General features: G+C 24.8%; 1 protein-coding gene across 1 annotated transcript; it reads left to right on the forward strand.

Moving 5' to 3' along the window:
* Nucleotides 1-2,075, forward strand: LOC145833844 (uncharacterized). The gene is made up of 3 exons (XM_082941054.1): nucleotides 1-122; nucleotides 655-857; nucleotides 1,050-2,075. The coding sequence occupies exons 1-3, from the start codon at nucleotides 5-7 to the stop codon at nucleotides 1,902-1,904; spliced, it is 1,176 nt and encodes a 391-aa protein (XP_082797180.1). The 5' UTR covers nucleotides 1-4; the 3' UTR covers nucleotides 1,905-2,075.
* The last annotated feature ends 12,868 nt before the right edge of the window (nucleotides 2,076-14,943 follow it).

The raw sequence follows: 14,943 nt of genomic DNA on the forward strand, positions 1-14,943 counted from the left end.
TATAATGGTAAAAGCTTTAAAGAACAAGGCCAACAACTTTGGCTTTGCCAACAACAAAGTTGAGTCAATGATGACAAAGCATGGCTGGTCAAGGGGCCAAGGGCTTGGCCTCATGGAAAGAGGTTGGTAGTTATTCAATGATTGGAGTTTGATGTTTAGTACTGATGTATGGTTTTAAATTAATTGTTTAGTATACATATATAACTAAATAAATTTTAGTTAAGTTTATGGTTTTCATTTCAATGCATACTGAGTGATTATAAAATTTATAGTTTTATAGTTGTAGTGGAATAAGTTGGTAGTAATAGTTTATATATTAATGATAGCAAATAATTTTAAAATGTCATTTTAGTGTGCAATAATAAAAATATAATAATAAAAAAATACACTTTAAAGTTTTACATTTAAATGCATTTTTTTTAGGTATTTTTCATTTATTAAGATTCATTTACTTCTAAAATCTTATGTTAGTGTATGGGTCAATAATTAAATTTTATTATAATATATTTTTGTTTAAATAAAACTAGATTAATTTGTTTTTACATCTGAAAGTTTTTTTTAATTTCTCTATTTAAAATATACTAGATAAATTGCTAATACTTACTAAAAAAATGTGTATAAGTTTCTCTAAATTTTAAATTTGTTCATAAACAGGTGAAGCAGAGTTCAACATAATTGTCAAGAGAAAGTACACCAAAGCAGGATTAGGTGATGTTCCAGGCAGTGAATTGTCAAACAACTGGTGGAACCGCCTCTATAATACTGTGGCAAAAAACGGTACTTCTGACTTACCACCTGAAAAGAGCACCGCAGAGCTACTGAAGGACGAGATGAAAAAGCCTCTGCAGTTTCAGAAGGTATGTATAAGCTAATAGTAGTTAAGTTATAGAAAAGTTGTTAAAGCTTCAATTTATATTATATATTAAACAACAACTGCTGTCAAAAAAATGATAGTAAAATTAAAACTGTACATTTCTCACCATATCCATTTATTAAATAATATGTTACTGTTGTCCAAAGCGAAGTTAACTATAGAATTATTTTTACAGGCTTGCAGACTGCCAAATGGTGCCCTGTTCATCCCAGTGAAGTTTGTCAAAGGTCCGACCATCAAGTCAGAGAAAGTCACCCCACCAAAAGAGGAAGCCTCAGCTGAGGAATCTGAGGTTGTTGAGGCGAAGAAAGAGGTTAAAGTTGAAAAGAAAGCAGACAAGAAGAAAATTGACTTCAAAGTTGACCTCAACAAAATGGACTCAATGTTTTCAGCGTGCAACGGGTTGGTCATCCACAGAGGCTCTAAGTACGGTCTGAACTCCAAAGGCAAGATGGCCAGGCTGGCCGAGCAGGAGATGAAGCAGAGCATTTTGAAAGCCGAGAAGAGTATAAAAAAGGAAAAGAAGCCTGAAGATGACAAGTCTGAACCTGTTTGCGAGAAAAAGAAGAAGAAATCTAAAAAGTGCAAGAAAAACAAGGCACTTGACAAGAAAAGCTCTGAGAAATCCAAAGTTGACAAAAGTCCAGTTGCAGAAGACAAAAAAGTTGTTGAGGCAAATGACAATATTGATGTGACTTCTACAAAAAAGAAGAAGAAAAAGTCAAAAAAGAAGTCTGCCGAAGATGCAGTTATTGAACAGACTGCTGCTGAAGATACAGCTTCTATTGAGAATGCTGATGCACCAAAGGTAGTTAAAAAGAAGAAAAAGTCAAAGAGCAAGCTCAGCCCACCAGAGGAGACAGCTGTTGTGGAAACTGAGTCTAAAAAATCCAAGAAAGGTAAAAAGAGGAAGCATGCTGGCGATGATGAAGTTTCATCAAAAATGAAAAAGTCTTCAGATGCCCCAGTTGATGCTTCTGAAAAGAAAAAGAAGAACAAAAAGAAAAAAGTTAAAACTGTTTCTGAATAAAAAGGGGGTTTATAGACAGACACATGGTTGATAGTAAATTTAGAACATTAGGTTTTAGTTTTAAATAGGTCAAACTATTATTTTTATAGTAATTACAATTGACTAGGTTATTTTTCTTTGTCACTCAAATTTACAAAATAATAGTGTAATTTTATTTTAAAATTAGTTGAAATTTTGTATAAATTGTTTTTAAGATTTTATCTTCTATAAATTGTATCTAAATTATAAAGTAAAAATTTCTTTTATTTTTAGTTCTTACAGACATGATGTTAAAAACTTATTTTGCTTCCATTGACGGATTATCTATTAAAAGTTGTCAAATAATATTTGATTTTTATCATAAATTTTTTTATAAATAAAAATAAGATAAACACATACAGCTTTTAAGTTTGAGATCACTTTTATTTTTTAAAACTTTTTTATAAAGATTGATTAAAAAATAAAATCCTTTTTTTTGTTTAATGTTTAAACTTTGAATACTTTGAAAACTTTTGTGCTTTCATAGTTGGAATTTTAATTGTTTTAGGATTTTAACTTTTAAAAACATTTGTTTTATTGATTTTCAATCACTAAAAAATTTCAAAAAATTGCATAAAAATTTTGGAGTTAATTAGAATAGTTAAAAATTACTTTTGAGTTTTTCAATTTTGTAATTAATAATTTTATTATACTGGTTTTTTATCAATTAAAATTATAAAATAACTTTTTGATAGTTAACAAAACTAGCTTTAATTTTTAAAAATTTATTATTTTAATAAGTTTTTGTATCAGTTTATATATTTTTAAAAGATTTGCAAAAAAACAAAATTATTTTTCTTACAGATAAATTTTATTAAATGTCTTACATTAAACAAAAGAAGATCTTCAATCATGACAAAAAGAAACATTTTATAGGGAGTAAGTGTGTTAAATATCTAATATATTTTCAGATAACGTTTTACAATTATTATTCTATGTTTATGTCTCAAAAGTTTATAAAAAAGTTTTTTTTCATAAAATGTGTCTTATATTTTATACAGGACTGCCTAAGAACCTGGAATTGGAAAATTTAGGGCTGAAAACCGGGTAAACCTGGAGTTTGAGAAATTTTGAAAAAAAAAAAACAATTTGAACAAGAATTACTAAAAAAATCTAGAATTAAAACCTGTTTTTACTTGTAAAGTTATAAAAGCTCGAATAGATGTAAAAAATATTTTATAAAGATAAATTCTGTTTTTGTTGATTAAAAAATTTTTTCATTAAAAATACCATTGAAGTAGCTTTACAATGTCTTAACACTGTAGTTATTCTTTTTTGGACAGTTTTTTAAACTTAAGTTAAATTTTATACTAAAATTGAAGCAAAAATATTCTGAAAAAATATTCCTGAAAAAAAAATCAGAAAACCTATATAAAATTTACTTAAAACCTGTATCAGGGTTGTCACTTTACCTGGAATCCTGGAAAGACCTGGAATTTTATTATTTGGACAAAAAACCTGGAAAAACCTTTAAATAAAGAAGTATTGAAAAAAAAAAAACTGGAAAAACCTGGAATTTTGAACAAAAATCACTTTAAAAACCTGGAAATCTAATAATTTTCACATTTTCAGTAGTAAAATTTTGATTTGACACAATAAGATAAAACTAAGAAGTTAAGGGTTCCTCACTTGTGACATTTATAGTGAAATAATCAGAATTTGCACTTTTATTTCTAGAAGCCTATAAAATTTTGTAGATTTTCAATTTAGTTATTAGAATAATAGATACTTTAGTTTTTAATTTTGGTTAGAGATTTCCCCAAATAAATTTAAATTGTTTTGCAGTTTATATTTATATAATAATTTAAAAATGTTTATTTATGTCTGTCTATTGTATATTTAGTATACGTTTGTGGCTTCCAATATGACATAAACATATGAATACAACTTTTAAAATTAAAATTTTATGATGTAGTTTGGAAATTTTTGTTAAAAACAAGGGTTGCCACACAAGTCAGAATACTCAGGAAATCTCACAATGTTTTGATTTATTTTTTACTCAGAATAGTTTTAGGTCTTTTAAATAATTTCAAGACAATTTTGTTTCTAGATTTTTTATGAGGTTAAGTTGAATAAGTTAAATGCTTTAATAATTTATTAATAGTTTTGTTAAAAGACTTGATTTTTACTAATTTTTAAAAGTTAATTTTATTTTAATATTAAAAACTCATAATGACTTAAGACAGTTCAAGGTTTTGGATATTTTTATATAATTTTTTCTTTCCTAAAGCTTATTTTGTTTAGTCATTAATGTGTGAATACGTTAATTAAAAAGATTAGGAAAAAATGCGTTTCTGTAAAAATATTTTAAATTTTTGTTACTATCAGCCTGTTTATCTGGAAACCTGGAAAAACTTGGAATTTGAGAATTTTTGAAAAAAAAACTTGAAAAACCTGGAATTTTTAACAACTTTAACATGTCAAGTAGTAGAGTTTTGATTTGACTCAAAAAATCTATTGTAGAGATGAACATTTTTTTGTCATCATCAAAAATGTTTTTTATTAAAACACATTTAAAGTAGCTTTTAAATATCTTTTCAATGTTTTTTATACTATTTAACACAGTCTCTCACCTTAAGTGCATGGGGGGGGGTCTGACATTCTTTTTTACTAAAAATAACATTGGATCTTATATAAAAGCTTAAAATACAAACTACAAGCCATTTTTTATAGAAAAAAAAAATATTATTTAATTTTTGAGACATTTTGATTTTTATGAAAATTTTCCAATACAAACGTGTGGACTGCAAATTTTTCAAAGTCAATTTTTTTGGAAATTTAAAAAATCACTAAAAATCTATATTTTTCTTCATTTTTTGAGCGAGAGACTTCAAACTTTCAGGAAATATTCCTTTTATAGTTTAAAAGACTCTGAATGTTGGAATTTTAAAGATATTAAAAACTAAAATTTTATTTTTCAAAATTAAAAATATTCCTGCATTCAAACTTTTTAAAATTTAATAATACACTTTTTGTGAAAATTTGAAGAAGATTGCTTAAAAAATGAAGTAGGAGATAGATTTTTAGTGAAATGGTCTTTTTTTTGCGTTTTTAAGTTGTGCCTTCCATTGGGAACCTATTGAGGTCAACGACTTTGATCGCTCATATCTCAAAAATTACTTTGAATTTTTTAAGCGGTTAAAAATGTCTGATAGCTCAGATAAAACTCTATAAAATAAGATCAACTTGTAAAAATCAAGTTGGACCCCCTCCCCCTATGCCCTTAATTAACTTTAAACTTAAAATAGACCCAAAAATGTGTACTTTTAAAAACCTGTAAGAAATTTTGAAAACCTGGAAAAAATTTTGAAAAAACAAGTTGCAACCCTGTATCAGGGTGCCCATTTAACTTTGATTATTAAAGTTTAGGCAAAACCAACAAGGAAAAACCTTGGGTTTGATACTTACAGAAAATCAATATTGAAATATTTACAATAAAAAAAAAGAAATTTTGGTTTGGTTGGAATACACCAATACTTTTATAGCATTTAGATTTTAAACACACGTGAAGTAGCATGACTTAATCTTTTTCATTAATTAAAACAATTTACTTTAGTTTTCTACTACAAAGAGATAAAAAAGCTTGTACTTTTAAAAATCTAAAACAAAATTCTAATTCTAAAAATTCCGTGATTACCTGTACTATGTATAAACATGATTTATTTTTATGCTTTCACTTTTTTATACAATATTTGTTAATAATTATACAAATAGGTTTTGTTTTGTAAATTTTGTCTCACTTTCTAGTTACTTTGCACTACTTAGCAAGTAGTTTTTTAGATAAAAGTAATCAAAGTATGATACTTCAAATGTTTCTGTATTATTTAAGAGGGTAAAGAGCATTTTTACAAGTAAAATATTACCTTATTTACGAAGACATTAAGTATAAATAATTAGTTAGTTTTTCTAGAATATACATATTTTAATAAAATTTTTAAATATGTTTTATTTTGGACAAAAAATCCTACAGTTATAAAAAATGCATTTTATTTGAGTTTTCTTTTGAGAGTTAAGATTTTTCTAAAATTATATTTTCTGCTTCAATTTTGACCTCAAATTTTTGGTAAAGACTCTTTACATTATAAGAAAAAAAAGTTGTACATTTGAAAAACAAAAATAATTTTATGATCAAAAATATGAAAAAAATTATTTTAATTAATAAAATAGTTTTAGCTGAAAATTTAAAATTTCAATCATTCTACTAATGTAAGTTTATTGTTAAGTTATAATTAGACATATAAAGTTTGAGACTGGTTGCTTAAGTACTGTTTAAGGAAAAACATAGTTCTTTATTTTATGTTGGCCAATCTAAAAAAACCTTTTGAACTCTCTAACTTCTCTCCTCATTGATTTAAATATAATTTAAAATTAAAAAGAGTACAACTTAACTACTACTAAGTTAAAGGTCTTTAGAATAAGATTAAAATAATTAAAAAAAAATGGCTACCCCTTTAATAAAAAAGTTTGTTCTAAATTTATCAAAAACACCTAGTGAGCAGTATTACAAATATAAAAAATGAAGTTCAGTCAAACTTATAACATAAACCCAGGAAAAACATATATAAAAACTTTGATTTTTTGAGATTTAAAGGTTTTTTCAATTTGTTTAATTATTTAGTTGTTTTGTTTGCAAAACCTTACAACAATTAAATGTAAACAAACCATACTTCTAACATTCTGAGTTTGAATAGTTTTAATGTAAAATTAAAATTACTTCTTTGAGAAATTGTTTAATTATTTTGCTTTATGTGTTTTGTTATATGTAATATTTTTTTAATTAAATAGTAGCAAACAAAGTGTTGTTTCTAAGCTGCTATGCATTTTTGAACTTAACCATATTGTTAATTGTTGCAGGATACCTTTAAGAAACTCAATGGTTACACTAGAGAAGCTCAAAAATTGGTTTGAATGAAATGAAAAGCTTTACTATAAATAACAGTTTTTTACATTTAATTTTTAACAGGTTAGTATATATAATTTTTTAAAAATAATTTTTGACAAAAGCTCATTATTTTAATAAAAAGTTGCTATTTTTTTAATATTAAAGTTGTTTCAAGCTGACATTACAGTATAAGTTGTTCAGGGTGGCCACTTAACTTTGAATTTGACAACGTAATCTAAACACCTTGAAAAACTTTGAATTTTGAACAAAAATCACTAAATACCTGGAATTTTAAACCATTTAATAAGTAGTAAAGTTTTTATTTGACGCAAAAATCTATCATACAGATAAAATAAATTTTACATCATCAAATTTTTATTAATAAAAAACACAATTTAAACACCTTCATTGTATGTTTTAAACGTTGGTATACTATTTAAACACAGTTTTCCCCTTTAATTTAGTTTTAAACTAAAAATTGACCCAAAAATATAAACTTTATGATCCTAGAAGAAATTTCTTTAAAACTAGTGGCCACCCTGGTTATTACAAACAGTATTTTTTGTTGTTGTTTATTAATAGCACAAAACTGAATAATTAATAGCAAAACACATTTATTTTTTGATCAACTTAATATGAAACATCTAAATAAATTTAACGTCTTAGTATCAAAGTATCAAAGTATCTTAGTATCGAAAATAAAACTTAATACATTTTTAAAATTACGTTCATAGTTTAAATTCATAAATAAGCCCTTTTTCTAAAAACTTAAAATCATAAACATAAACAAACGAAACATAAAGTATGTATTAGCTGAAGTTTTATATTTTATTTATATAACAATTGAAGTTTTATTCTTATTTCTTTTGTGTCTAGTGGAAAAATTTACAAAGCTGAATATACATGAAAAATACTAAAGAAATAACTCTTACATATATAATAAAAAAGTATTTTATAGTTAGTTTATAATTTAAAAAAACAGCACAACTTTTAAAAGTCAAGTACTTTTTAAACCTCACATGATCTTAAATTTTTATACTTTTTTAGCTATATTTTAATAAATCTTGTATTTGTAATAGTTTATGTTGAACTTTTTATACAAAACTATTATTTTAGATATTTTCTGGTAGAAGTAACTAAACTTAGTTTGTGTCTGTACTGCTTTTTTTAATTTTAATACCATGCAATATTTGTTTTTTAAAAGCTTAGTTATAAAATTTTTCCTTTAAATACTTAACTTTAAATCATTTTTTTGAGTTGAAAAATAATAATAACTAAGTTAAACTATTGGCTTCAGTTTTTCTTACCTATTCAGCTGAACTTATTCTATGTAAATGATAAATGAATAATTTTATTTTTGTATAATACAAACCTTTGTTTTATTTTATATGAAAATATACTTATTAAAGTTTACCAAAATATATTTGTATTCACTTTCACAATGCATTTATTATCAAATTACATTTAAGTCAATCCAATTGTCAGTACGTTTCTTTACTTTTAAACAATGCTTGATTAAATTAACTCAGAAACAATACACTTACAAAATTTTAAAACTATTAATTGTCAAAATTTTTATTTTTATTTTTTCACTTAGAAAAACCATGGACTTCACTGACTGCTTGAATGAGAAGATTAGAAGATCTCCACAACATTTTAAACATCAAAACAACTCAAAATAAAATTGCCAGTTAGTTTTTTGTACTATCATTACTATTTGAAGAGTTGTTAAAGTTATCAGAATTACATTTTTTTATTCTTCTATATAGAAATTACTTAAAGTTTTTGTTTTTTAAAGACATCATAATGCATTATTTGTGTAGTGTGTTTTGTGCTCTTAATTTCTGGTTTTTCATACAACTAATACATTCAAAATAATCTACTGTCTTTGTATACTAGAGTTTTCCAATCTTTTTTTCTTAATGCCCCCTTCAAAAATATTGAAAAAGCTATGGCCCTCTTTAATAATTAAAAAAAAACAAATAAGCATAGGGGTAGGGAGTACTTGGGTGATGTTTGCTAGACTTTTTTTTTCTTTTCGATTTAGATGTGTTTTAGCATTATTAAGAAGAATTTGATATTAAAAAAAAAAAATTCCAAAAAAAAAAATTCCGAACCCAAAAATTAATTTTGACCCCAAAAATCACTTATTTTCATGATTTTTGACTTAAATAGTAATAAAATCACTTATACATGTCCTATACTTATAATTTTTATCTTAAATTAAAGTTTACAGTTATAGGCAAACATTTAAAGACATTTTAACTGTGTTTGTAACATTATGACGTCATAATCACACAAAATATGTAAATTTTGACTGTAAGGGTACATTTATTAAAAAGAGCTAATTTGTTCTGCTGTTGTGCTTTTACATTAGTGTAATGAACTAATGCTTGCATCATTCATTGTTGAACTCAAGAGAATATTTAGAGCTTGTTGCAGTTATGAGAAATGAAGTTTAAAATCAATGATGCAACTTTTTATCAGTTTTATTTTATCAGTGCAGTAAAACTGGCTAGTGCAACAAATCATCAATATATTAATTTTGAGTTTTAGATAAAAAGTTAAAGTTAAATAATATGTTATCTGCTTTAATTAATTTATTTTAAAAGTTTAATAGTTATAAAATTTTTTATAGTTTTATTACACACTAGATAGAAATTTATTTAATTTTTAGTTTATTGTTTAAGTGGTTTGAAAAGTATTAGATATCTACAAGATCTTCAAGTGTTTTATAGTTTACTCAAAAAAAATTGATTATTTACTTCTTAGTTGCTTTTGTCCTAAAGATTTATAAAGTTCACTATACTGTTAAAGGTAAAAAAAAACAGTTTTTGTTAATTTTTTACAGATGAATAATAGTAGTAATTTAAGTATAATTCTGGGAGATTGCCTACCAACAACTTATGATGTTGCTATTAACATTTTTAACATTTGTTCTAACCCAAAATCACAAAAGATGAAAAATTGTGTTAAGGCGTATGCAACAGCTCTCATTTTACAGTGGACCAAAGCATTTGGTGAAGAATATGTTCTGAAAATAAAACAAGTACAATCAAAGTTGTTAACTGTAGTAAATAATTACTTTAGTAAAGTGTATTAGGAGCAGACCCGAGATAAATCAGGTGTCAAAAAGAGTTTGAGGCAGCTCAACAAAGAATGGAGACAATCTAATATATTTACAGGTAGACATAAAAACGTACCTCTAGTTGTTAACAAGTTGTTTGACATAGGCAAAAACATGGATACTCTTACTGGAGATGAGGTATGTTTTTATACTGATCAACTAAGTTCCCGTTGTGGCCGTATAAGTGAAGATGTTGATTTGAAATATGTAACTGAAAAGCAAACTGAGTTAGAATTAGCACAAGCAGCTCTGAAGCGAGACATGTGTGAGAAGTCATACATTTCGGAAGTTGATGTTGAACCTTCAGTTTCCAGTTCAAATGATGGTAGAAGTACTATCATTAGCACTAATCATTAACTTAATGATGCCATAAAAAATTATCTTGCCTATAATACATTATAATTTTTTAATGTTTGGTTATTTATTTTGTTGTTATACTAATTGAATAATTATCTAAGAGTTTTTTAAACACTTATGACTAAATGAATTATGACATCAAACATCACGCTAATATACATACCAGTACCACATCATTTAAATCTTTAAAGGTAAGTAAGAAGTTTGTTTAAAATGTTAAAGTAACTGTTACTTTTAGAATAAAAAATTTTAAATAGAGCTATGCTTATTAAATTTTTAAAAAGTACTATTTTATCGAAAACATTTACATATTTTGTGTGATTATGACATCATAATGTAACAAAAACAGTTGAAATGTCTTTAAATGTTTGCCTATAACTGTAAACTTTAATTTAAGATAAAAACTATAAGTATAGGACATGTATAAGTGACTTTATTACTATTTAAGTCAAAAATAATGAAAATAAGTGACTTTTGGGGTCAAAATCAATTTTTGGGTTTGGAATTTTTTTTTATTTGGCAATTTTTTTTTTAATATTAAATTCTTCTTAATGATGCTAAAACACATCTAAATCAAAAAGAAAAATATAAATTTTACAACATGACCAAAAAAATGTGGTGTACTCCCTACCCCTAATAAGCATAAGATTTTTTTTGCTTTTCACCACCAAATCTAGAATATATAGTGTAAGTGTGGCCTTATGGTCCTCATACGATCCATTTTACTAATGAAGACCCATTCCTCCTTGGCCTGTTTTCAGTTTATGGTTCCCTGTATTTCTAAAATGGGCCACTTTGTAAAACCCTAATCTACATAGTATAACTGACAAACATCATTTTAATTACAGTAAAACATTTAAAACAACTTCTTAAATTTTTTAATCTCCACAGAATGCATTCAAAATAATCTAATGTTTTTCTTTACTAAAGTTTTCCATTTTTTTTTTCTTAAGTTCCCCTTTAAAGAAATCAAAAAAGCTATGGCCCTCTTAAATAAAATTTATAGTATAATACAAATACGCCTAACCTTTTTTTGCTAAATGTGGCCTATGGTCCTCCTACGACCCATCTTACTTATCAAGACCACGTCCTCATTTTTGGCCCGTTTGCAGCTTATGGGTATTTTATTTACAATTAAATTTTAAAAATAATTTTCTAATTTTTTTAGTTTCTCAAATAAACGTTTCTTTATTGTTTACGTAACTATAAAAATGCATGTTAAATATCAGCTTTATTAAGTTGTAACATGTTCTTTTTATTTTAAGGACCACAGGACTTTTTTAATTTTCAAAATAGTTTATATATTTATAGTTATTTACTATTGTTTAAAGTGAACATTTCGTTTATTGTTATGATATAAGGTAAGTATTTGTTCATATTGGAATAAGTGTTATAACTTTGTATACTTGCTGCGTTGGTAGAGACTATGTTTATATCCACGATTTTCCCACACTTTACCGTTATAACTTAGTAAGTGTCTACTATTTCTCTACCAACAGCTTCTATTTTAAATGCCTAATTTTTATTTTTTATTAGTTAAGTTAAAAGGTTAATAATGTGAGATTGTGTTTATTTATTTATTGTATATTAGTACTTATTTTCCATTACGCAAAGAACGTTTGTTTTTAAACGATTTTTGAAAAAGCTTATACAACACTTAAGTTATTATTTTTTTCATAAAAAGTTATAAATATATTTTTGTTTTGCAACATGTTTCTAAAGCCAGCAGTAGTTTAACTTATCCATTTTTATGGAAAATAGCTTACTATAAATAAAAGCTGGATCTTTTAAAATAGTAGCAGCATAAATTTAAATTTCTTTAAATTCATTCAAAGCTTTTTTTTAAAGTATTTAAACAATACAAAAAGGTAAAATGGAATTGGCCTACGAATAAATTACAAAACATAACACACTATCAAATATAAATATATTTTAACATCATTAACAAATTTACAATACTACAACTTAAATAAATATTTGGTTTCTTATATTTTTAAACAATTATACTGAGTCAACACTATTACTAAAGTAGACAAACATTTGACCAATATTTATTTTGTATTTAACTAAGTATTTTTAGATAGATTTCATTTAATCAGTTATAACTATTAAGGCCATAGAGGGGTTAAGCCATGTTTTTTAAAAGTTGATCTTATTTTATAGAGTTTTTCTAAGCTTCAAGATGCTTTTTATCGTTTTAGAAAGTTCGAAATATTTTTTGAAATATGACCAGTCAAAGTCGAGCCAAATAATAGGTTCCCTATGAGAACGGAAAGTTAAAACAGCAAAAAAAGACTTTTTTTTTTAAATCTATCTCCTCCTACATTTTTCAAGCAATCTATTCAAACTTTCACAGTCTAATCACAATACCAAAAAACGTTACTTTGAACTTTAAAAAAAAATTGTAAATAAAATATTTTTTTGAAAAAAAAAAACTTATTTTTAATAATTGTGATAAAATGTTTATTTAATGAAATTATTAAAACTCATAAGTAACATTTTTTTTTCTTTTAATATAAGGAAAATTTCCTAAAAATTTGAAGAATATTGCTTGAAAAATGAAGAAGGAGATAGATTTCAGTGATTTTTAAAATTTCCGAGAAAATTGACCATAAAAAATTTGCGGTCCATACATTTGTATCGAAAATTTTGTACAAAAATAAAAAAATTCAAAAGTTAAATGAATTTTTTGAACTGTATAACTGGCTTGTAATTTGTACTTAAGCTTTCATATAAAAGCCAAAATTATTAAAAAAAAAGTGTTTTACTCCTCCCCCCCTCCCCCTTATGGCTTTAGCTATAGCACAGAAAATCAAGAAGTAATCGTGTTTGAAAAATGCTCAACTTTATAAAGTTTAATAATTATATAATTTGTTGTAAGAGTAAACATAATTAATGTTTGTTTACATTCCTGGAAATTAAGAAGTCAAGAAATTAACAAGTATGCTATCATATGTTTTTAAATTCACTCGAAGGTATAAAAAGTTATAACGTTAATTGCCAGTTATAACTCATTAATACTTATTAAGGTATTTAAATTTGAAACAGTTTTAAGTATTTAATTTTTTAGGTTCATCAACAGATAAATATTGATGTTTTTCAAAGTTATTTGATCAAAGTTTAGCTTATCAAGTTAATTTTTATGATATAAAGCTTTTAAAACTTGAAAGTATTGTACTACTATTATTAAACTAGTTGAATTCTACTTAAATTTTTAAAGTCATAATGTCAAAAACATACTAAATATTTTTTGTGAAATAGTTAGGTTCCTTCACCAAATACTTTGACAAAAGTAAAATAAAACTTTGTGCACATTTTAAATCCATTACAATTAGTTTGTAAATTAAGAGTGGCCATCAGTTAACAATAGTGTTCTACTTTAATTCTTAAACTTAGTCTGTTTCACTTATTTTGTTATAAATTTAAACCTTTTATACTTCTTTTGCTTTCAGGGTTCGTAAACACTGAGACTAATTATTTTTTAAAGCTGAGGGTAACTTATGTAGTGTAGTTATGTAAAAAAGATCATTTTAAGTGTCCATGCTAGTTGTTATAACTTTGTATATTAATTATGTTATAACTAAGTTATTATAGTTTCGATAGTTTTCAAGTGTCCATGCTAGTTGTTATAACTTTTTTTTAATTGTTTTATTATTAAGTCATTTTCTTATAACCTTGCGGTTTTAAGGTAATTTAAAAAAATTGTAAAAGTTTTATTTTTGACTCATACAACTTCTTCTTTGAACTTTCATATAAACTTATGGTAGCTTTTCTTTTCTTATCTAATTTCTAAATAAAAATGGAAATACACTTTCAAAATATCAGTAAAAGGTAACTGGCAGTTACAACTATTCGTAAACTTATTTGTACAGGCAAAGTTGTTCTCAAAACTTTTTGTAAGCAAAAGTTTGATCACAACTTTTTAAAAACAGTCCAACTTGTAAGCGGTGTTATTTTACAAAAAATGTATAAAACTTAATAATGCTATTTAATACTTAACATAAGATTACTTGTACAATATTGTTACTCTATATAGTTTATGTGATAACTACACAAAATTTTTTAGAAAGAATCACGTCTGCACGAACCTAAACGAAGATTTTAATATATTGATGTGATGTTGATGAATTTCATTTTTTAATTAACTTATGCAGTTAGAAGTAGTAAGAGTTTCAATGTCAAACTCATTACCACTGTTTTATATTTTGTGAATATTTTATAGTTTTTGGCTGCTAAATATTAGAAAGATATTGATTTAATTTATAAAATTAGCTGTTAGTTTAAACCTCAAAGAGTTTTTTTAATCTGAAAAATAAATAAATATAAGTTTTTATTTGTATATCATATATAACCTTTGAATATTTTTTTAAAGATGAATATAATCCATATATCTTATTAAAATTATTAATGTTTTATTGAAAAGCTTAAGTTTAATTTTTAATTTATTTTTATACTGTATTCCATACTTTTTTTTTATAGGATTTTATAAAATAAACATTTCTTATAAATTGTTGTGAATAAATTTAATTAATTTTAAACATTATACACAATCAAAGTCCTTTATTACAGCTATATAATAAATAATCAAGGTTTATGAACGATATTTTGCACAATAAAATGATATAACAAACTGAAATTTAAAAAAATATAAATGA

Source organism: Thalia democratica, chromosome 1 (assembly GCF_965202585.1).
Source record: "Thalia democratica chromosome 1, ktThaDemo2.hap1.1, whole genome shotgun sequence".
Classification (NCBI taxonomy): domain Eukaryota; kingdom Metazoa; phylum Chordata; class Thaliacea; order Salpida; family Salpidae; genus Thalia; species Thalia democratica.

Excerpts from the sequence above, each read along its gene's own strand:
- LOC145833844 (XM_082941054.1), top strand. The coding sequence starts at position 5 with ATGGTAAAAGCTTTAAAGAACAAGGCCAACAACTTTGGCTTTGCCAAC. Across the intron at positions 123-654 it reads GCTTGGCCTCATGGAAAGAG|GTGAAGCAGAGTTCAACATA; the intron begins GTTGGTAGTTAT and ends GTTCATAAACAG. Across the intron at positions 858-1,049 it reads AGCCTCTGCAGTTTCAGAAG|GCTTGCAGACTGCCAAATGG; the intron begins GTATGTATAAGC and ends TTATTTTTACAG.